Genomic DNA, 24,066 nt, shown 5'->3' with positions numbered 1-24,066 from the left:
CCACCAGGGAGCAGACGCTCTGACTGGTAGGTTAGCTTGCTGCTGGGGTCTGGCTGATCAGGACTGAGCGAGATGGGCCGGTCACACCCTGGAGCCCTCCTGCGGTCCCTCCCCAGCCCGATCATGCACCTGTGGGGTCCCTGGGCCTGGCCTGTGCCCTCTCGCAATCCAGGACCTCTCGGGGGATGTTGGAGAGCCAGTTTCATCCCGATCCCACAGGCCACTCCCTTTGGGAGGGCGCCAGATGCAGGGCTCATGGCTGGTGAGCAGTGCTGTGGCAGCGTGAGCCTCTCCCGATTGGGACTGATTGGGCATGAGCCCACGGCAGGCACAGTGGGGCCTGGATGAGCAGGAGCGGCAGGTAGGAGCTGCAGATGGCATTGGACTGTGGGTTTCAGCCTGATCCCTGCAGGACACCCAGAGGGACCCCACCCGTGCACAAATTTGTGCACTGGGCCTCTAGTATATATATATATTTGTGTGTACATACACACTTTTTCCCTAACCATAAATATGCACTTTGTATTTGGAAAGTGGAAGCATGTCACCTAAAAGGCAATGTGCCATGACAGACAGTGTAGAGTAGTGGGAGGAGTACAGGCAGAGCAGGCCCAGGATCACATCTTGATTCTACTACTTACTAAATGTGTGACCTAGGGTAAGTTAACCAACCTTGCTAGGCATCCATCTGTTCTCTCACCTGTAAAATTGGCAACAATCTCTTTCAGGGTTGTTGTAAAACTGGCAATAGCATTTGTAAGTGCTTGGTAGAAGAGAAGGCCCTCAATAAATGGCAGCTGATATACAGGATCACCATCTTCAGTAAATTTAATGTTAAATTTTTCAGAAGTAGAACCTTTTTTTTGTAAAGGTGACCGATCCTGTAATAATTAATTTTTCTGAAGCAGAATAATTAGCCCACACCAGGACAAATGAATATGGTAGTAAATATTATCCTCTTTAAAAACGAGGCTGTCTTTGTAATGATTCCAACTAGATTTACATTAAAACAGTCAATTATCTCATAATTTGTCATCTGTAACCTTCTTACCCTGGCACCAATTCTTCACAGCTTTGAGGCCTTTTAAGATACTGAAGGCAGCCATATGATGGGAAACTTTCCACGGATGATAAAAGATTTGGTCTCATACATGAAATATAAAGATCCCTCCTTCTAGCCCCTTCTTTGATAAGCAGCTGCTGCACAAGTTTCTCTGGGTCTGGAAATCATTAGAGTTCATTCAAATACCCTTGAATGAACAGACTTCATTCTAGCCCACAATTAAGTGGCCTCAAGACCAGATGTTAAAATTGGTCTGTAATTTTCAAAACAATGACCCTGTAATTTGTGACACAACACATACTACATGCCATATCGCTAAAATGTCAGTCTTCAAAAAAAAAAAAAAAGGTCTTTACTTATACTTCACTTGAATTTTCCAGAGAACACTTTAGTCCTGGGATAATTCAAAACAACACAAAATTCCTCCACCTCTTGCCTTAAACTTTTAGTCAGATTTAGGTAAACACTGACTTCTGATGCTCTACAGCATAGCAACCTGAAAATTAAATGTGGTTTAACCATTAACACTTTAGTTTCAATAAAAATTAAAGCAACACCTGTGTTTAAAATTTAATCAGATAACTTAGCCTCAAATATTCTATAAACTGTATTATTTATGTTTACGCAAAGAAAATTTATGAGCTCTAGGAAAGCCATCAAAGCCATTTCTTTTAGTCTTCTTTCCTATCAAGTTTTGCATTAAGCTCCTTAACTTGTGAGTATGGACATTCTAGAGTTAACAGTGCTATCTCAAGTATTTTAACTACATTAGAAACTATTCAACTTTCTGGAAAGTAATGCTCTTGAACTTAACAGAATCATGCTGACCTACGTGGCTCAAGTTAACAGTACATGTCCCACCACAGAAACACAAAACATACACTCACACACACACAAATATGTATCATACCTTTACTTATTTAAAATTTTATCAGGTGCCTACAAAGCGTAAGTCATATTATTAGGAACTACAGAAAGGAAAAAGATTAATAAATCCTGTCCAGTTTCTTATTGTACACTGCTTTAGGTAAAGTTTCAAACAACTAAACAGTCTTTGTCACCTTGACAATATTATATGGTTAAATCAAAAAGGGCAGTGTATGAATAATTCTGAATCCTCAGCACAAAGCTCTGTGCCTGGTACATAAGAGGGAATCAGAAAATGTCAATTACATAAATGAAAGAATGAATCGCTACTCCCTTCAGCCCCCGCCCCCTAAAAATGGGGAGAAAATCAAGTGCATAGGGAATAATAAGGAAAATGAGAAAGATTTTAAACTACCTAATTTCAAGACTAGAGAGGATTTTAAGATCTCGATCACATTTTGAGATTATGGCTCGACTATTGTCTTATGCTTCTTTATGCTTCCATTTCCTCACCTGATAAGTAGAAATTTAGACTAGATAAATCCCCAAGTACCTTTTGGATTAAGAAGTATATAATTAGATGACCACAACTAACAAAACAAATGCTGCTTGAATCAAGCATATCCTCACACCCTGAACTGATATTCTGCTTCATCTCATCGAGCAAAATCAGAAAATTGTCTATGTATCTTACATTTATCTTATCCCTAAAAATAGTTGGTATAAAAAAGTTATCTTCATTCTACATTGTGATGGTACCTAGACTGATATGTTATAAGATGCCCAAATTAATGATTTGATTGTGATAAACAGCTTCTACCTAAGAGTTTCACCAACAGTTTTTCAAAATTATTCTTTCTCTATTGTAGTCACCTTCCTCTCCTTAAATATGTCATTTTATTCACTGACATACTGTGTGCCAGACATTACTGTACAAAGTACTGAGGATACAGAAAGGAAAAATGGTGGTCAATGCCCTTAAAGAGACTTACTAAGAAACAAAGTGGCCCTACCCGGTTTGGTTCAGTGGATAGAGCATCGGGATGTGGACCAAAGGGTTCCAGGTTCTATTCCGGTCAAGGGCACGTACCTCAGTTGCAGGCTCCTCCCCGGACTGGGCTTTGGGACAGGGCACATGCAGGAGGCAACCAATGAATGTGCTTCTCTCTCATCGATGTTTCTCTTTGTCTTTCCCTCCCTCTTCCACTCTCCCTAAAAATCAATGGAAAAATATCCTCGGGTGAGGAATTAAAAAAAAAGAAACAAAGTGTTTAGGGAACATGTGAACAAAATTAATTCCTTCAGGTTCAGAGAAGCTCACAGAGGACCTTGAAGAGTTAATATAAGTTTGTGAGGCAGAGAGGTAAGGAACAACATGAACAAAGTATAAAACTCTGAGGGATTCCCAGAACAGCAATCAGTCATGCTGTGCACTGGCTTGCGAGAGAACTAGGGCTAAAGTCTAGAAAAGTACATGACTATGACTGTGGATTATAAGAAGAATTAGGAATTTATTCTTTAGGTCAGCAGTACATGCCAACCCCACAGCAATATATGAATTCTTTCCAATAGCACAGATGTTTTAGGGAGTCAATTTCCAGATCCTCAACATCCGTATTTACTCTTTCCTAAATCTGAACTGCCTAATGTAAAACATCATGCCACTTCTCCAGCTAACCTCTTCTCTCAAAATCACCCTCCTGCCCTTTACAAAAGAAAGGCATTCCTTTCACCAATTTTACTATGGTACATTGGCTCAGGGTATAAAAATCATCATGGCATCAAGCCGATCTAATCCTATCTAATAATAGAGAAACATGGTAATTAGCCGTACGACCGCTAGCCTTCCCATTGGCTAATCAGGGCGATATGCAAATTAACTGCCAGCCAAGATGGCGGTTAACCACCAACCAAGATGGCGGTTAATTTGCATATACTGGCTCTGAGCGAAGACTGAAGACAACATGGAAGCCAAGGGCTATAGAAGGGAGCAAAGTAGAAGCCGCGGACACAGTAAAGGAGCCAAGGCTGCAGAGGCAGGAGGCGGGAGGGGAAACCCAGCCACAGCCGCTGGGAGTGGGAGGGGAAACCAGGCAGCAGCGGCTGGGGGCGGGTTGGGCAAACCCACCCAGACAGAGCGGCTGGGGACGGGTTGGGCAAACCCACCCAGACAGATCGGCTGGGGGCGCGTTGGGAAAACCCACCCAGACTGAGCGGCTGGGGGCGGGTTGGGAAAACCCACCAAGCCAAAGCGGCTGGGAGCGAGTTGGGCAAACCCAGCAGCAGTGGCTGTGGGCAATTTGGGCAAACCCACCAAGCTGCAGCGGCTGGGGGCGGGTTGGGAAAACCCAGCAGCATTGGCTGGGGGCGGGCTGGGAAAACCCACCCAGCTGCAGCGGCTGGGGGCGGGAGCGAAGCCCACCTCAGCAGGTTTTGCTCCCTTCTCTGCTTTGCTCCAGCCATAGTAAGCCCTATTCTTGCATGAATCTTCCTGCAACGGGCCTCTAGTTTATAATATTAGTGCCAGTGAGAATTATTTTATTCAAGGAACCATAAAGCATCTATAGGAATTTAGGTTTTCCTATCTTATACACTGTTCATTTAAGAACAAAGTATCGAGTAAGAAATGGGAGTTCTAACTTCATATATATCATAGTGTGGTGGGAGTCATAAGAATTTTCCCTGAACCAGTAAAAACTTAAAAAAAAAAGAAAGAAACCCCTTTTAAGAAAAGCAAAGTGTTGAAAGGCAGCATCTTATTGTAAGCTGTGTGGCTAATCTGCTAATTAGACTTGGATATGGAATACAGATGAATTCATTTGACTGAATAGCAAATGAGGCCAGACTTTTTACAACTAGAACTCAATGTGATTTGGCTGTATGACTTGACAATGAGAGCTATCTTTTACCAATTAAGTTATATGGTAGCTATTTTCCATAAATGGAATATAGCAAATTTGCTAGAAATAAATACTTAACACACATAAAGGTGTTTAATTTTTTTAAAGACTGTTTTGGCCAAGATGTAATAATAGCATTTTAATTTCCCCAAACCTCTGAGCATATTAAGATAAATAATTGGTAGTCTTTTGACAAGTCTTGGTAAAACCCTTTTCCAAGAAAATGAGAAAACTGAAACTTTAATTTCTAAATGAATTGGATTGAATTCTGTTGCCCCCTTCCCCCCAAAAATCTGTTCAACTATGTATTTAAAATTTTAAAATGAAAAACATTTTAGATGGCAAGATATGTGACGGGGTACAAAGTTTTCAAAATTCTCTTAAGAGAGAAGTAAACAAATTTGAAGACTATTGCTTTAGGTAATGAGAATCCCTAAGAATTAAATAGCCTTGATGCTTTTAAAATGGTTATCCTAAATACTCTTTGAGCAATGCTATCCCAACTAAATCGAATTTTCCATCCTATAATCAAATACAAATTCTAAAGTACACATTAAATATATGTATACAAACTACAGCACACTCAACAAACCTGTTGAAAACACTTGGTGTGGGACTGTGATCACGCTCTCGCTCCCGCTCTCTGGTGCGCTCTCTCTCTCTGTCTCGATCACGATCTCGGTCTCGGTCCCTGTCTCGGTCTCGGTCTCTGTCTCGGTCCTTCTCTCTCCTTGAATAATAGTCCCATTGCTTGCTGGTGTCCACAAGACTAGGCCATGAAGGAGTAGAACCAGGAAGGTGGGGAAAGGCAACTAAAGAAAAAACATACACAAAACAAAACATAAGTTTTGGTACTTAAAAAACAAGAGAAAAAACAAAAAGTACTAGAAAATAAAAACAAAATTCCCACCAAAAGTGCTTCATTAGATTATAATGCAAAGTTAATTTATAACTAGAAAAGATAAATGTCATAGTGTGAATACCCAGATTGGGGGAATATGAAGAAACAAACCTTAAAGACTTAACATAATCATTTTGCAAGGTGAACAGTAACCAGAAATAGATACACCACAAAATTCCCCTTATCAAAAATGTAAACCAGAATAAATTAGGACATCTTCAAAGTATTGAGAGAAAATGATAGTCAACCTAGGAACATGTATTCAACAAATTATATTTTAAAAATAAGAAAAAAGCAAAGACATCCATAGATAAACAAAAAGAACAAACGTTATAATCAACAGAGTTCACCGAAAGATAGATGTACAATGCATTTTAAGAGTAACACAAACACAAACACACACACGAATGTATAATTTCAAAACAATATAGGGAAAAACAGAATTTTTTAAAAATTGCCAATTCAAAAAAGACTTGGATAATATGGGCGTTGGGTAGACAAGTTTATTAGCTCAACAATCAGCACAATATAAAAGGGACTGAATTCATCAGTTACATAACAGAGATTTTTGATTTGTACTTTGAATAATTCCTATTATATTCTGATTATAAGACATAAAAACACAGAATGGTTAATAGCAAAGGATGTAAGAAAAAAATATTAATACCCCTAAATCTACTTATGAATAGCTATACTAATGACAAAGCAGAAGCATATAGTAAGGACTAGAGGCCTGGTGCACAACATTCATGCACTTGGGGAGGCGGTCCCTCAACCCAACCTGCACCCTCTCCCAGTCCAGGAGCTGTCAGTCGGACATCCTTGGAGCTGCTGCGGAGGTGGAAGAGGCTCCCGCCACCGCCACTGCACTCACCAGCTCAGGGCTTCTGTGAAAGCGCACTGACCACCAGGGTCAGCTCCTGTGGTGAGCGTCTGCCCCCTGGTGGTCAGTGCACGTCATTGCAACCGGTCGTTCCGTCGTTCGGTTAATTTGCATATTGGCCTTTTATTATATAGGATTAGTGGCCCGGTACACGAAATTCGCTCACGGGTTTGGGGGGGGGGGGGGTTGTCCCAGCCTGCACCCTCTCCAATCTGGGATCCCTCTAGGGATGTCCTACTGCTGGATTGGGCCCAAACCAGCAGTCGAATATCCCCCTCACAATTCGGGACTGCTGGCTCCTAACTGCTCACCTGTCTGCCTGCCTGATCATCCTTAACCACTCTACCTGCAGGCCTTCTCGCCCTCAACTGCCCCCACCGCCCCCCACTGGCCTGCTCACCTCCAACTGCCCCCCACCCCACCGGCCTAATCGCCAACTGCCCTCCTCTCCTGGCCTGATTGCCCCAACCACCTTTGCCTCGGCCCCGCCACCATGGCTTTGTCCGGAAGGATGTCCAGAACGTCTCCTGGTCTAATTAGCATATTACCCTTTTATTAGTATAGATTACCTGGGAAAGAAAGGATAACAACATGAAGATGAAAATGTAACTCACCAAGAAGACAGAACAAATATAACTTCCAGATATCTAACATAGCCTTAATATTTAGAGAGTAAGAGATAATAGAAATTCAAGTAGAAATAGAAAAATCCAAAATGATTATGGGAGAATACCATACTTCTCTCAATTATTGATACCTTAAGCAAAAATTGCTATACATATGTAAGATTTGAGCAAAACATTGTTAACAAGGTTGATAATAAACAACAGAATACTCATTCTTCTCAAGCACATATGGAACATTAATAAAAATATACTATGGACTTTCAGAGGATCAGTAAAATAAACAAGTTTTCTGACCACCATGCAAATTAAATTAGTAAAACAAAATTTATGGGAAATTAGTCTCCATACATTTCAAATTAAAAACACATTTCTGATAACTAAGGTGTCAAAAAAAAATTTTTAAACATTTAGGAATTGACTTCAGAGATAAGATTCCTCTCTCTAAAGTCAATTTTAAAAAATGAAAACAGCTGTAACCGGTTTGGCTCAGTGGATAGAGCATCGGCCTGTGGACTAAAGGGTCCCAGGTTCGATTCCAGTCAAGGGCATGTACCTTGGTTGCGGGCACATCCCCAGTAGGAGATGTGCAGGAGGCAGCTGAATCGATGTTTCTCTCTCATTGATGTTTCTAACTCTCTATCTCTCTCTCCTCCTCTCTGTAAAAAATCAATAAAATATATTTTTTTTAAAAAATGACGACAGCCAACAGCCAATACAACAGTAGCTGCCTGGTGTGAGTGAATCAAAAATTTTTAAAAATTAAAAATAGCTCAGCTGGCATGGCTCAGTGATTGAGCATCAACCTATGAACTAGGAGGTCAAGGTTCAATTCCCAGTCGGGCACATGCACGAACTGTGGGCTCGGTCCCCAGAGTGGGGAGTGCAGGAGGCAGCCGATCAATGATTCTCTGTCATCATTGATGTTTCTATCTCTCTCTCCCTCACCATTCCCAAAATCAATAAAAATGTTTGGGGTTTCTTTTTGTTTTGTTTTTTAAAAAAAGAGATGCAAACTGTCCTGGAGGGAAATTTAATCTTTAAGAAACTACATTAGAAAAGATGGTGCATAACCCATGGTCACAGACAATAGTGTGCTAAAGGTAGGCAGGGAACAGGTTGGGCAAAGAAAGGGGAAAATGAGAGACATTTGTATATAGTACTGTCAATAATAAAAGTAAACAAACAAAAAAAGAAAATATGGAAAATTAATGTAAGAACTTAGAAAAGCACAGAATAATCTAACAGAAGGGAAATACTAAAGATAGTAGCAATCAAATAAACAGAAAACTACCACACAATTAAAAAAGCAGAAGGTTGGTTTTTGAAGACTAGACAAATAAAAAACGACAATCTCTAACAAGATTACAAAAAAGATGTCACATAAACAATATTAGAACCAAAAAGGGACCACAACTACAGATCTTGCAGAGATTAAACAATACATAAACTATTATACACTTGATACCAACACATTTATAAACTTAGCTCAGTCTCCTTCTTAAAAATAAATTACCAAAGGAAAGTGACAAGAATTAAAAAAAATCTTAATCATCCTATAACTATTAAAGATATTAAATCAGTAATTAAAAACCTTCCCACAAAACCTGATTGTTTTACAGCTGAGTTTTATGAGCTTACTAGAGGCCTGGTGCACGAAAATCTGTGCACTCGGGGAGGGGGGGAAGAGGGTCCCTCAGCCCGGTCTGCACCCTCTCACAATCAAGGACTCCTCAGGTAGGGTCCCTAGGCCTGGCCTGAGATCAGGGCCTATCAGGGCTTTCCTTCCCCCAGCTGCTAACACTGTCTGGCATCTGTGCAGCACTGTCCTCACCTCCCCTGCCACTGTTGGCCTCCCTCTGCAGGCAACAGGCGTGGGGTGCAATGGCTTGGCTGGCCTGGGCCTCCCTCTGCGGGGAGATCGCTGGCCGGCCACACACCTGCCAGAGAGTCGCTGCTGGTGGCCTGGGCCTCCCTCTTTCTTTGCTGGGGGGCGAGACCAGCCCTGCAAGGGGCCATCTGCCTACCTGATCGCCCCTGCCTACCTGATCACCCCTAACCAGTCTGTCTGCCTGCCTGATCACCCCTAACTGCTTGCAGGGGGGCAGGGCCAGCCCGGCAAGGGGCCGTCTTCCTACCTGATTGCCCCTAACCACTGGCCGGCCTGCCTACCTGATCACCACTAACCACTCTGCCTGCCTGCCTGATGCTTGGGGGCGGGGCCAGCCTTGCAAGGGGCCTTGGTGGTTCTAGTCTCTGGTCATTCCGGTCGTTACGCTTATGGTGGCTGGCATTTTATTATATAGGATACAGTATAGACCATTCCAATATTACACAAACTTCCAGAGAATAGGCAAAAAAGACCATTCTCTAACTTATCCCATGTGGCTTGTATAACCTCAATACCAAAATCAGTTAAGGATAGTACAAATAAAGGAAAATCACAGACCAATCTTACATATAAACTTAGATGTCAAAATCCTAGACAAATCAGTATTTTTTAAAGTAATTAATCATGACGAAGTTAGATGTCAGCAAATAAATAGTGCCTAATATTAGAAAAATATTATAAATAATAGACTAAAGAACAGTATAATCATCTCAGAAAGCAGCTGATAAAAATCAATATTCATATAGTTCAAAAGCACTTGGAAAATTAGAAGGAATTTTCTTTAATCTGATGTAGGGTTCTATAAAAAACCTAACATTAAAGTAGTAAAAATTATAAAAGTGTAAAAAAAAAAAAAAAAGATGTAAGACAAGAACTCCACTTTCAATACTTCGTTATATGGAGGTCTTAGAACATAAGATAAAGGGGAGGGGAGCACAAAATTATTACCTGCTGATATTATTGTCTGAAGAGACTTGACAAATTATAGTGAAAGTTCAACAGGTAAATGGCTACATGATCAATATATGTATATTTTTTATTTATGTATATATCTGTATTTACATAGAAATATACATAAATAAAACAAAAACCAATTCTATTTCTAAATATAGGCAAACAGAACACACAGTTCAAATGAATATATCATTTACAACAACAAAAGCTTAGGTGCCTATGACTAAATCTAATTGAAGAAATGCAAGTGTATAGAGATAATTATATAACTGAAACACATTAAAAAACATCTCTTTAAATGAAGAGTGAGGCCTTGTTCATAGGTGAAATCATGATGTAAGGCATGAATTCCACACAAACTGATCTAGGGCATCAACTGAATTCCAATACTATGGTATAAGAGCAAGGACTCCAGAGCCAGGCTGCATGGCTTCAAATCGTGACTCCGCCACTTACTGTGGAAAGTGGGAAAATGACTTAATCTGGCTGTTCTTCAACTTCCACCTTCATAAAGTGAAAATAATAACAGTATGCCTACTTTGTAAGGCTGTTAGTATTACATTAGTTAACAGTGTTTGTCATATAATAAGCATAATATATTTGCCAGTTATTAATCAAAATTTCAACAGCTTTTCATGAAACTTGTAAAACTGATTCTAAAATGAATATGCAAGAGCAATGGCTCAAGAATACTTCTGAAGCTGAATAAGCTACATTCTGCTAAATGAGATAGCAGAGCTACTATAAAATTTATATGTAAGATAGTGTAGCATTATTAGCACAAGATAGGAGTTAAATAAACCAAATGAATAGTCTAGAGAGCAAATAAACAGATTCAAGCATACATGGAAACTGGATACATGAATGGAGATGACACTGTAGATCCCTCAGGAAGGATAGACTTATTCAACAAATAGCAATCGGACAATTATACCTTTACTCTATAACATAAGCAAAAAAATAATTTTCTAGATGGGTTAAGGATGTACACATAAAAAACAAAATTTGAAAACTTTTAAGGGAGCCTTAGCTGGTATTGCTTAGTGGGTAAAGCATCAGCCTGCAAAGAGTCTTGGGTTCAATTTCTGGTCAAGAGCATGGTACCTCAGTTGCAGGTTCAATCCCCAGCCCCAGTCAGGAGCATGTATGGGAGGCAACCAATCAGAGTGTTTCTCTCAAGGTGATGTTTCTCTATCTCCCTCCCCGGCCCACCTCTAAAAAAAACACAGAAAAATATACCCAGGTAAGGATTAAAAAAAAACAAAAAACTTTGGGGGGAAACTATGCATAGGAGAATATTTTTTTTTAATATACTCAAGGTTGAGAAAGTCAAGATCCAAATATGAACCCACAATTAAAATGTATGACTTTACACAGTTGATGAAGTATATGACAATTTTAATTTATTTGCCATTGGAATGTTCTCTTTTGAGTGGCTTATTATAATTATCTCTACAATACACACTGTTCACATAGTCATAATAATGTAAATAAGGTTATTGTTTAGTTTTTAGAATAAAAAACTTGCCAGGGCACAGATAATTTTGGTTGCAGGACAGAATATAAATGTTGTAAGTAGGAGTACAGCTGGCCAAAGTTGGAAAGCAGGGAGGGAGGAAGACGTAAAGGCTTAGAAAGATGAACAGTTGTGATTGATGGTATAAGAAAAAGAGGGTAGGTATACAAATAAAAAAAGGAAGAAAAATAATGTTAAAATATCCCTGGTGGGGAAAAGGAGATAGTAAGTAAACAAGATACATGTTTATCATAGTAGAAACATAACACATGACATCTGAAGTTATATAAATAAGAAATAGGTAATAATATTATGTAGAAATGCCATGCAGACTATAAGAACTAAAACCATTAAAAGTGCTTATGTTCTTCCATATTCCTTCAAAAAAATTAAACTAGGTCTTATTTTATAAGCACAATCTCCATTCCAAAGCTTTGTTTGACAAGATAAAGAAAACTCCTAACTTTCTTGTATTTAATTTTTACAATGTTTATCATTATTATTACTTTAAAAATCCTTTATTTTAAAAAAATGTCTCAGAGAAGAGCTGGGGGTGGTAAACAGTGGGCAGAAAATGCCTGCTTCGGGGATTAAAATTCTGCATATATTACTTTGAGGAAAAGTAAAATCCTATATAATAAAAGCGTAGTATGCAAGTTTTCCCCTCGACTGTGATTTCATCTGGAGTTTGACCAGGAGTCGGGGCCAGCCAGGGGAAGGGAGGGAGGCCCCAGCCAGCAGCTGGCAGCTGCTAGGGATCCTATCAAGCACGAATTTCATGCACTGGGCCTCTAATGTTTAATAAGCAATTTTTAAAATGAAATCTTCCATAAAGAAACTATGCATGTAATCTCAAGAGTAAAGTCTTCTTCTTTCTGATATGAGCTATTCCTCATGTTCACTTACATTGCAAAACATACACAAGGAATTTAGTCACAAATAACAAAATGACAAGCACTATAAGAGATAAAAATTTTAATTAATTTAATCGGTAATGCTTATCAAGTACTAACATATTACAGGTACTGTGCTCAGCACTTTATGTTCAAACTTCATTTTGCAGATGAGGAAAACGATCTATGTTATTGAACTTATCCAAAGTTACTAAGATAAGGTGGACTCAGGACTCAAACCTAGGCTAACTGCAGGGCCTATTTTTAACAATTATGCTAACACTCCCTAACAGTGTAGAAAAGGGAAGGAACTTGGAGCTTGTTGGAGATGGTAGGGATAATCAAATAAAACAGCTAATATTTGAGTGTTTATTAAATGGCAGGACAAAGGTGCTTTAATGTATTCTCAGTGAATTTTATCTTATGGGAAAATTTTGCTCTCCATTTAATGGTTGAATACCTACAAAAGACATATAAACAAAGATTTCAACCCAATGAGTATGACTTCCTGGGAACTCATTTAAAAAGAAAAAAAGGTGGTATAATCAGTGAAACAAGTCAGTCAACAGAAAGACTACCTTTTTGTTGTTGTTACTCCTCACCAGTAGATATTTTTTTCCACTGATTTTCAGAGAGAGTGGAAGGGAGGGGGAGAGACAGAGATAGAGAAACATCGATTGGTTACCTCCCTCATGCACCCAAACTGGGTCCAGGGATGGAGCCTACAACCCAGGTATGCGTCCTTGACCGGAATGGAACCCAAGACCCTTTGGTCAGCAAATCGACACTGTATACACTGAGCCAAACCAGCCAGGGCAACAGAAAGACTACTTTTTGATATGAATGAATGGCATATGTGGCTTTGAACAAGGTGGGTCTGAAGGACAGTACAACCCTCTGATACAGATATCTAAAAGGTAACTGTAAGTATATGATACTTACAGCAAACCCATCACCAAGACTTATAAATTCTACTGTATAAGACTTTCAACTATTCCATTTCCTCCATTCCCCAATGGTACTACCTAAAAAAAGGACACCATAACTTCTTCCCAAGGATACAGTTGTGTACCACTTAATGACAGAGATACGTTCTACAAAATACATTATTAGGCAATTTCCTTGTACAAACATCAGAGTGTACTTACACAAATTTAGATGGTACAGCCTACTGTACACCTATGCTATCTGGTATAGCCTACTGATCCTATGCTACAAACCTGTACAGCAAGCATGTCAAACTCGCAGGCCACAGGCCATATGCAGCCCACAACGAGTATTTTTGCGACCCAGCCAATATAACGGTATGTAAGAAATGTCTTAATAAAAATTTCGTAACTTAATTTTTATACTATACTACTATACATAATTATTAATAACGAACTACAATGTTTGCTAATGACTGATTACTATAATCATGTTGCATTCATTTCCCTTACACGCAGGCGCACCATTTCTCTCCACTAATACCAACAGCAAATATTTTAGCAGCTGATTGCCACATCATTAGTCTTCTACTGACTTGTTTGGTCTGCACAACAGGAAATATTTTGCTTTTGGAAAACAAGAAAAATAGGTTTATTTGCGTTACACTTATTAATTTGTGCAATTATTCGGTGTCTGGTAAGTTAATGTTCAAGAAAAAATATTAATTTTTATTAAAATGTTCTATTATTTTAACAGTTACTCATTTATATTTCAGCCCTTTGTATTCATCTTGTCTCTACTGAAATAAACCTAAGTTTCTATGAAAAAGGAAGCTTTTGTTTTCTTGCAGCCTACATAAACTTAAACCTTGTTTGTATGGCTCAGGTTAGCCTTTGAGTATCACATGCTTACTGTACAGCATGTTACTGTACAAAACAATACAAGATTACATCAAGCACAAGAGAAAATTAAGCAATCAAGTGATGCAGTAAACATGAGGTGTATGAGGCTGGCATAACATGGCATACTGTATTATAGCCAACTTTTTTTATAAGTAGAAAGAGCAAACTGTAAAAATAATAAAAAAAAAGTATAGTATATTAAATACATTAACTAGTAACATAATGTTTTATCAGCAAATATCATGTACTGTACCTAACTGTATGTGCTATACTTTTATATGACTGGCAACACAGTAGGTGCACTTACAATAGCATCATCAGAAACATGTAATGCATTACAACAGCTATGATGTGACTAGGTGATGGGAATTTTTTAGCTCCATTATAATCTTACTAGAGGCCGATGCACAAAATTCATGCAAGGGCCTTGGCTCCGGTCCCTGCCACCTCTGCCGTGACCCCCACCCGCTGCGGCTTATGTCCAGAAGGAAGGACATCTAGAAGGATGTCCGGAAGGACCTCTGGCCTAATTAGCATATTATGCTTTTATTATTATAGACTAGAGGCCCAGTGCACAAAATTTGTGCACGGGAGGGGGTGGTCTCTCAGCCCAGCCTGCACCCTTTCCAATCTGGGAACCCTTGGGGGATGTCCAACTGACGGTTTAGGCCTGATCCCGCAACCGGCAGTTGGACAACCTTCTCACAATCTGGGACTGCTGGCTCCTAACCACTTGCCTGCCTGATCACCCCTAACTGCCTCTGCCTGTCTGCCTGATCGCCCCCCAACCGCTCTCCTGCCGGCCCGATCGCCCCCCCCCCCAACTGCCTTCCCCTGTCTGATCGCCCCCAACTGCCCTCCCCTGCTGGCCTGATCATCCCCTAACTGCTTGCTCCCTCATACCAACCTGATTTCACCCCTAACTGCTTGCTCCCCCGCGCCGGCCTGATCTCACCCCTAACTGATTGCTCCTCTGCTGGCCTGATCGCCCCTAACTGCCGGGAGCTGGTCCATCCTTGCTGTTTCAAGGGACCTGGCATATATGGCATACTGTTCTTAATATTTTTGCTCACCTTCTTGGCACTATGTGTTTTAACCAAGGTCTCCTCTCTGAGAAAGGTTGTTTCTCCAGGTAGGGATTTTCCCCTGAAGTTAGGGAGGGAATAAAACCCCTCAACTAAGTGCCAGGCGGGTAATTAATCACTTTAACTACGAACAATCATGCTTAAGCTACATAATCTTTACTCCCTGGAACAGAGATAAGAAACGCCCTAACCTTTGTAATAGAGATTGATAGGATTGAATCAACTGGTATAAATACAGATGTAACAAGACAGCAAGAGACAGAACTTAGCAGACAGAACCGAGAAGACAGAACCTACACACAGAACTTAGAAGACAGAACCTGCAGACAGAAGAACTTCCCTGGAGAGAACATGGCAAAAGATCCTGGACTGAACCTGACTACAGAAATTAGCAAGAGAACCTGACTAGAACCTGGTGACTGAACCTGGCTGGAGAACCTAGCGAGGGAACATGGCTACAGAACCTGGCTGGAGAACCTGGAGAACCTAGCAAGAGAACATGGACACAGAACCTGGCTGGAGATCCGAAGCAGAACCTCTCTGGAGATCCGAACCAGAACTTGGCTGGAGATCCTGGCTAGAGATCCTGGCTAGGCTGCTGATCAACTGAACGCTGCCTCCGTGTCATTCCTTCTTCGCCGACTCCGTCCACACCTTTGGGGACCCCTGGACCTGCTGGGGCTGGACCCCGGCACCTAACTGCCTCTGCCTTGGCCCCCACCACCATGGCTTTGTCCAGAAGGTCTAATTAGCATATTAACCTTTTCTTAGTATAGATGGGATACAGTCATATATATAGTCTGGTCCATCATTGACAGAAGTGTCCCTATGCAGCACATGACTGTACTTGAACAGCTTCTTGTTCTCCCAATCAAGCAAGCATCTCAGCAGTTCTACCACCCATAATTTCCTCATAATAGGTGGCCAAAATGGACCTTTTCCAATGTAAATCTAGCCATTTCACAGCTCACCATAATACTAAACTGCTCCTCACAGCTCTCTGAATCAGGCTGAAACCATGCAGCAGGACTACAAGGCCCTGCATGTTCTTTTCTCATCTTCAGGCATTCACCATGCATTCTTTACACTCTAGCCACACCACACTTCTTTCAGTTCATAAAAGAAGCCCACCAGCACGGCTGGTGTGGCTCAGCAGTTGAGTGTCGACCCATGAACCAGGTCACTGTTTGACTGCTGGTCAGGGTGCATGCCCGGGTTTCGGGCTTGATCCCCAGTGGGGGGTGAAGGAGGTATGCAGGAGGCAGCCGATCAATGGTTTTCTCTCATCATTGATGTTTCTAGCTCACTCTCCCTCTCCCTTCCTCTCTCTGAAATCAATAAAAACATTTTTTAAAAAGCCTACTACATTCTCACCACCACGTCGTTGAACATGCTTTGAATCCAAGTTACATCATCTATAGCTCCACCCCTCTAGAGTGGGAGACCCCTTGCACTATGTTCCCATGACACCCGCTTCTATCACCTGGTATTTCCTCACTAGCCTATAAATTCGATAAGGGCAAACTATGTCTATGTCTAGTTTACTGTATCTCTAAAACCTAGTACAATGCACAGCACTTTTAAAAGTGGAATCAGCTCTTGGAATGAATAAAGTTGTTAAAAGTGAACATGATTGAGGACCTAGCCAGATAATATAGAAGAAAAGATGAACCACTGATGGGGAAATATCAGAACAAGGCTCGTGGGATACTACGAGTCAAAAACCAGAAAAATATTGGACAATGAAGACAGACAATTTGGTAAAAAACCCTAAATCCTTTTAGGAAAAGACATGGTATAAATATCCCAGTTGTGTCACCATTAATTAATTTTAAAAAGTATAGTCAATAAAGAAAAATTATTCTGTTAAGAAACCATAAGTATATATAAGACTTACTTACTCCTTTAGTTAATATTTTTTAATTGTTCTGTAAAGTAGTATTTTAAACCATGGAAGAATGGTTTTATTGCTATAAAAATATTTTAAGTCCTTCACTGATTCAAATTGAATGTGGTAACTATAAACACTTACCATTGCCATAAGGAAAAGCACGTGCAGAACGACTATCATAACCAGAGGAATGTCCACTGTTGAAGAAAAAATGTATTTTTATGTGTTCAAATAAGTTCTAAATTTTAATAGTTTGGTACAAAACATAAAGGCAGAATATGACTTCTTTAACAACAATAAGCTTTAATTCTTACAATTTAAATTTTAATAGCAAAAACACAGGATTTTTAACCTCCAAATATCTTAAACCTAATACCCAGTTGTAAAGAAAAATATAGCTTACCAGTATAACATGAATAATCCAATGAATTCATCTTAACTCACAAGATAACAGAAACTTTGAGGCTAACATTATTTAAAATTTAATTAAAATTTAGTCTTAAGCCCTAGCTGGTTTGGCTCAGTGGATAGAGTGTGAGCCTGTGGACTGAAAAGTCCTGAGTTTGATTCCAGTCAAGGGCACATGCTTGGGTTGTGGGCTTGATCCCCAGGGGGCATGCAGAAGGCAGCCAATCAGTTATTCTCTCTCATCATTGATGTTTCTATTTCTCTCTCCCTCTCCCCTCTCCGAAATCAATAAAAATATATACTCCCTCTGTCCCATAATAATAGTAGCAAGTGAATATTTAAACGGAAATTACTGGCGAATGCAGCTGTAAGTTATGTTGTAGCACAAAATTGCGAAGCCTTCAATCAAAATCAGTGTTTCATGACATCTGTCATTTGTTTTGACACATCTTTCAATTTTCAGTTTAATCTAATTATTACACATTATAACTATTTTTCTAATTTCATCCGCTGATCGAAATCAATTGTTTTATTTCAGTTGAATATCAACTCATTGTAAAAGTAAGATGAAAAAAAGAGCGTTTTCAAGCAAAGATCAAGTTGCGATTGTCCAGTTCTCGATGCATCAAAAGAAAAAGGAAAAGTTGCAGAAAGGTGCAATTACATTAGCTGCAAAACAATTTAAGTGCAACAGAATGACCATATCAAGAATTTGGAAACATGCTTTCGAAAATAATTGTCAAGGAGAATCTTATGCTAATGTTGACTCTTTGAAAAAACAAAACAGTGGACGTAAATGCAAAGATTATGGAGAAAAACTTGAAAAACTTAGACATATTCCTCTTAGCAGAAGAGGCATCATATTAGCCTTTGATAATATTTCTCCCGAAATACTGGATAATACGTTTCTGTCACTTCAACAAGTTATGATGGAAGCAATGAAGAACGATGGCTCCAATAACTTTAAGCTCACGCATATAGGGAAAGCAAAGCTTTGCAGCCAAGGATCCTACCTACAAGTTTAAAATGCAGTAACGAAATTATTGAAAAATCCAGAAACTATCTGAACACTCAAAATAAAAACTAGGAGTACTATTTTTAATTTATTGTTTAATTTAATCTAGTTTTTTGATAATAAATGTTGCGTTCTATATTTATTTTCTTTTGCTACTATTATTATGGGACAAATTACATTCATCAACTGGTACTATTATCATGGAACAGAGGAAGTACTTTTTAAAAATTTAGTCTTAAAAAAGTTGGTCTAATTGTTGTTAGAAATTCAGCTCCACTGACAGGATCAACAAATAATACTTAACATTTTGATTGAGAAAACAAATATATATTTAAGAAGGACTTACTAATAAAATTAAGTCTCTATGTTCTCACAAGTCACACTTCACTGAGTTTTATCATTTTCTTTGAAAATCATATGCATGGTTTTGATGCTATTGATATAATATGGTTCTCACAATTTTTGTCTTCTTATATCATTTAAATCACTTTTTCAGAAATACACTGATTTTGTAGAGTTTATTTGCCAAGTAAGCAGAAATAATTATAGCCACCATTAGTGATTTCTATCTATCAAGAATTACGTTGATGCTTTAAATTCACCAGCTGTTTTAATCTTCACAATTCTATCAATCCCACTTGGTAAAAGAAGAAACTAAGTCTCAAAGAGTAGTCATAAACTTTGCCTAGCAACACAAAGCTGATAAATTATGAAGGCAAAATGTGAACCAGTTCTTTTTTATTCCAAAGCCTCTGTTGTTAAACACCATATTGCCATCCATGAGGTAAATATTATTTAGTACAGCATTCTAACTAACAAAAATCATAAATGCAGAGTATAAAAATAAGGCTTTCCCTATGCAGAATAGATCAAATTTTCCATTGTGGAAGCTGAGTTGCAGCAGGGTAGCAAGGAATAAGGCAGCTTTTCTTTATTATGGTTCCTGATAATAGTTGTCCTTACCTAATCCTAAAACAGACATGCTTTATTCATGATTACCAGTCATCTTTTTGTATTTTCCACAAAATTGACTATACTAAATTTTTAAAAATCAATTTCAGAGTTTCTTTAATCAGTGTGTTATAAATCAAGGGAAGGTATTTCAAAATACTATCATTTAGTTTTCTTTGTGTTTTGTTATTGGTCCAAAGTCTTATATCAAAGTAGCTAACATAGATCTAGACTTACTCACTAAAAAGCAGGTACTACTATTTATAAAATTAAATCTTTGAAAATATTACCAAAATATGTATGATTCTTCTGTCAAAAGCCTATCAATGATAAAAATTTTACAGTATACACAATTATTTACCTTTCTATTGTTGGTATAAGAGATGGAGGTGGAGCACCTGGTGGAGGAGGAAAACCTGAAACATTCAATCATAAGAAAAAAAAGTTAAGAGAATATATATTTAATTGCAAGAGAGAAACAAAGTTGCTACATATCACTAAATTTTTCTGGGGACATAACATGCTTCTCTATGTTATAATGGACAGAAAAAAAATGGAGCTTAAACTTATAAACAAGTATTAGAGTAATAAAACTTTAAATGAAGAGTCTTGTCTAATACATAGAGCACAAATTGGGAGTCAGGACACTCGGTCTTATTTTCAGCACCACACACAGCCCATTTTGTGAGTATGAGAAAGTTAATTTCAATGCCTTACCTTTTCCATATATAAAACAGTAGTGTTGCCACCAGATCTATTATACTTGAAATATTTTAGTAGAAAAGCAAATAAAATAACATTTACCTCTTTTTAAATTTTTTTTTGAGTTTTAGATGTGTAGAAATTTTCTTAAAATGTATAATATATAAATAAAATCTTACCAGTAAATATAATAACTGCTTAAGGCTGAGAATATCCATCATAAAATATGTTTTAATAGCACAACCCTAAAAACTATTTTACAAAGAAAGGCACATAATTATAGTTTTGCATTAGTCTGGAAAGAAAATAATTTGCACCTTGATATTATGAGGTCTGCATTCTCAATAATTCACAATACCTAAATGTAATACCATGGAATGTGGCTAAATGGGACCTTAAACAGTTAATCTATTCTACACTTTCCAATTCAAATAGGCAAAAAGTATCCCAACAAAGAGTTTAAGATTCTACAACTTATGATACCAATTGCTCCCTAGTTTTAATAACAACTGTCACTACTGGGAAATGCATTAAAGTATATTATTTAAATTTCTCACACTGCAATACATATGCTATCTTGAATGAGGACAAGAAACAATCTATTGCCATATTCTCTAAAACCTTCTATATATTAAAAACATTTCCACTAGACCTCCTTTTTAATATTCTAAGTAAAAATGAATCCCAGTTCTCTTAACCCTTCTCAAAAGTCCAATTAAATCAGTTTTGGCCCTTTTACAAGCTGTTTCAAATTCACCATGCTCATCTTCCCTGTATCCAGTTTTGGGATTTATAAATCCTCTACTGAACATCTTAGAAGTATACAGTTTAGGAATTACCACATTAGTACTCAAGAGTCCACAATCCTGCTTTATACAGTTTTAAAATCACATTTCTTTTTAAACTAAAAAGACACACCAATGATTCCTTTATAACGTTTCCTGGTAAGTCTTTTTCAGCCACATTCATAGACTATCAATGACTATCTCACATCTAAATATGTAAACTCACCTACGCTATCTAAACTCCACTGTTTCTGTTTATCAAGGTCATTTTGATTTTAGACCCACCCTTCCAAGAACTGTCACTTCTCATTCTCTTTATGCTCCTTGGCTTTTAATGCTGAACTAAGTTAACACACTTGCTGCCACATTTGTATCACGCTACCAAAAAACCCTAAATTTTTTTTTTTAAATAACACTGGGCCACATATAACTATTGATCATACCATTATAACAATGAACAATTTAACCACTCAGAGAACAACCTTCTGTCCAGTTATCAATCTACCTAATAGTGTGGGTCAGAACATATATTCTCATAATATTGAGTTATGCCAGCAGGGTGAAAAAAAAATCAGAAACCATAATTAAGTCAAGATAAATGATCTTTCTTGTCTCTTGCACTTTATCATATAAAGAATTCCTTGGTATTTTAATTCAAAAAAAAATTTTTTTTTTCCTATACTCAGTTTTCTTCAACCAATTGACATGGTGAGAATTTTCTCAGAATCTCTATTTCTACAGAGATGGGTAAGACAGGTATAAGAAAACTATCTTAATCAAAACTGGAATGAAGCAAAGGCAGAGCTGAAAATAGGACCTTGAAATCCCAATAGCCTATTCCATATTCTAATCGTATCAACACTGTCCCTCCTGTAACTATAGGCTTGAAATTTCATGTTTATTAACAATGATGGAGAAAACATGGAAAAAGTTTTACCTGGAGGTGGTACAGTTATTGGAATACCTAAAAAACAAGTGATGAAATTTAATATAGTAATTGGATTTTATAATCTGTAATGTATTTATGCCATCACCAAAAAACACCTTTGAAATAAAACCCCTCGCCTCATTATCCTGGCTTATTCACTCAAGAGAAGCATTCTGTTTTCTTGCAGAGGACCAACAATTCGAGTACAACATCTGACTTCCTGATGAAAAACCCAGTCTAACAACTTGATAACAGGTTTCCCCACAAGTTGTAATCACAAAGTTAGACACCAGTTAAAAAAGAGCACACTTGTGCATACACAAATATCCAACTCTATTGAAAATAACACTAAGTTTGATCATCAACATCTGATCTTGTTATTTTAACATTTTAATAGGGAACTTGATCAATGGGCTCTTTAATGCTGTATATACTGCAAGGTAACTCTGAAGTTGATGATTATTCACTTAGTAAAGCTTTGTGGGACATTCAAGTGATGATCTGTATTGTTTTCACTGTTGTTGAAAGGAGTGGGGAAGGTTATTTCCCTTGATTTGTGGGAGTAGAGAAAGGGGGATAGCCAATTCATATATATATATACACCCACAGAGCATGTTAATGTAGACAATTTACTTCTGCAGGAGTCAGAAAATATTAGAGTGACTCTCATTCATTTGCATACATTACTGTATTAACTTTAAGAAATTTTCAATTATGTACAGACATTCTAAGTTTATCCTAGTCAAATGTGCCCTTAAATTCTAACGTGAAACTTATGCGGCATGCACACTGTAACTACTTTTTGTTTGAAGAAAAATAGCATTGCTAAGTAGGAAAATAGAAAAAAATTATTTTATACTATAAGTAACTTCAGCAGAGCCAAAACGGTTTACTAAATCCTATCTTAACTGTATCAAAATTAGTCCAAAGAGGGAAAATAATTATTTCATTAACTGAATGCATGGGGAAAAATAATGAAAACAGAATCACTTTCAAATGTTTTCTTGTCAATGGAAAATCTGCTAATAATTTATTTTAAAATTTTCTCTAAGTTTTACCAGAATAGGTTTATATAAAAAGATCTTAAGGCAGCAAGTAGCCTTAAAATGGAGAATGACCACCTGATTTAACCACCATGAAATAAAGGGTATGATAAACTTATAAAACCAACAGGACTGAAAAAGGTATGTAAAGCAGCTATCATCTTTCAAAAATCATTATGCCTCCATAAGTCTACATAAACTGATCTACACTTAATGGCGATTCTCATCCATCCCTATGGTTATCTTGCTGCTTTCTAAATTACTAAGCTAAAAGAATCCAGCAAACAATACAAGCCAGCAGAATCCCAAACACCTAACTGAATGGAAAAAGTAAGAAAGGCAGAGCATATTCAATATTCTTAATATCCACTATTATCTGATTTTTAGAACAGTAGATGTTTTTGTCTAGCACTACTGAACTTCACTATGTAACCTAATTTTTACATTTAAACACCTGACTATATTCTTGGATGTATAAGACAAAGAACTATATCAAATTCAGCAATCCACTCTGTAATCTTAACAACTTTACCTAAATGAACACATGAGCAGAATGTATCATTTCAGCTAATGCTCACATTCACTACAGCTAACTAAAATGTGAATTCATGCAAAATAACCAAGAAATTACTAATCAGCCCTCTCAAAATTTAGTCCTCAAAGATATTTAAGTTGTCAAACTTTCACAAAACAGTGATAAAAGACATATAATCAAATTGTTAAGTATAGTCTGCTTTTAATTTGAATCTTACTACAATAGTATCATAGCACATACTTTAAAAAAAAAAAACTGGAAGGAATCAAGAACACAAAGAAAAATCATGCTGTCTATATAGATGCCTTTCCAATCAGTATTTACACCTCAAAAAGTTGGCATGACAGCTAGAAGGGACCTTTTTACGAGGCCTCTACTCTACCTAAGATATTTCAATGCAGCT

The 24,066-nt window shown here is 37.8% G+C and overlaps 1 protein-coding gene across 25 annotated transcripts in view; it reads right to left on the bottom strand.

Moving 5' to 3' along the window:
* The window catches only part of FIP1L1 (factor interacting with PAPOLA and CPSF1), a 97,165-nt gene that overhangs the window by 8,317 nt on the left and 64,782 nt on the right, over positions 1 to 24,066 (bottom strand). For 13 of the 25 annotated variants that reach the window (XM_036333920.1, XM_036333866.1, XM_036333867.1 and 10 more), the window contains 4 exons: positions 22,095 to 22,121; positions 20,032 to 20,086; positions 17,438 to 17,493; positions 5,423 to 5,642 (listed from right to left, as the gene is read on the bottom strand). In XM_036333920.1, coding sequence (XP_036189813.1) covers positions 5,423 to 5,642; positions 17,438 to 17,493; positions 20,032 to 20,086; positions 22,095 to 22,121 — 358 coding nt within the window. The remainder of the gene's footprint in view (positions 1 to 5,422; positions 5,643 to 17,437; positions 17,494 to 20,031; positions 20,087 to 22,094; positions 22,122 to 24,066) is intronic. The other 12 variants (XM_036333949.1, XM_036334014.1, XM_036333989.1 and 9 more) reach the window with 1 other exon arrangement.

This window comes from Myotis myotis, unplaced genomic scaffold (genome assembly GCF_014108235.1).
Source record: "Myotis myotis isolate mMyoMyo1 unplaced genomic scaffold, mMyoMyo1.p scaffold_m19_p_1, whole genome shotgun sequence".
Lineage (NCBI taxonomy): Eukaryota > Metazoa > Chordata > Mammalia > Chiroptera > Vespertilionidae > Myotis > Myotis myotis.
This window is presented reverse-complemented; position numbering and strand designations above follow the sequence as displayed.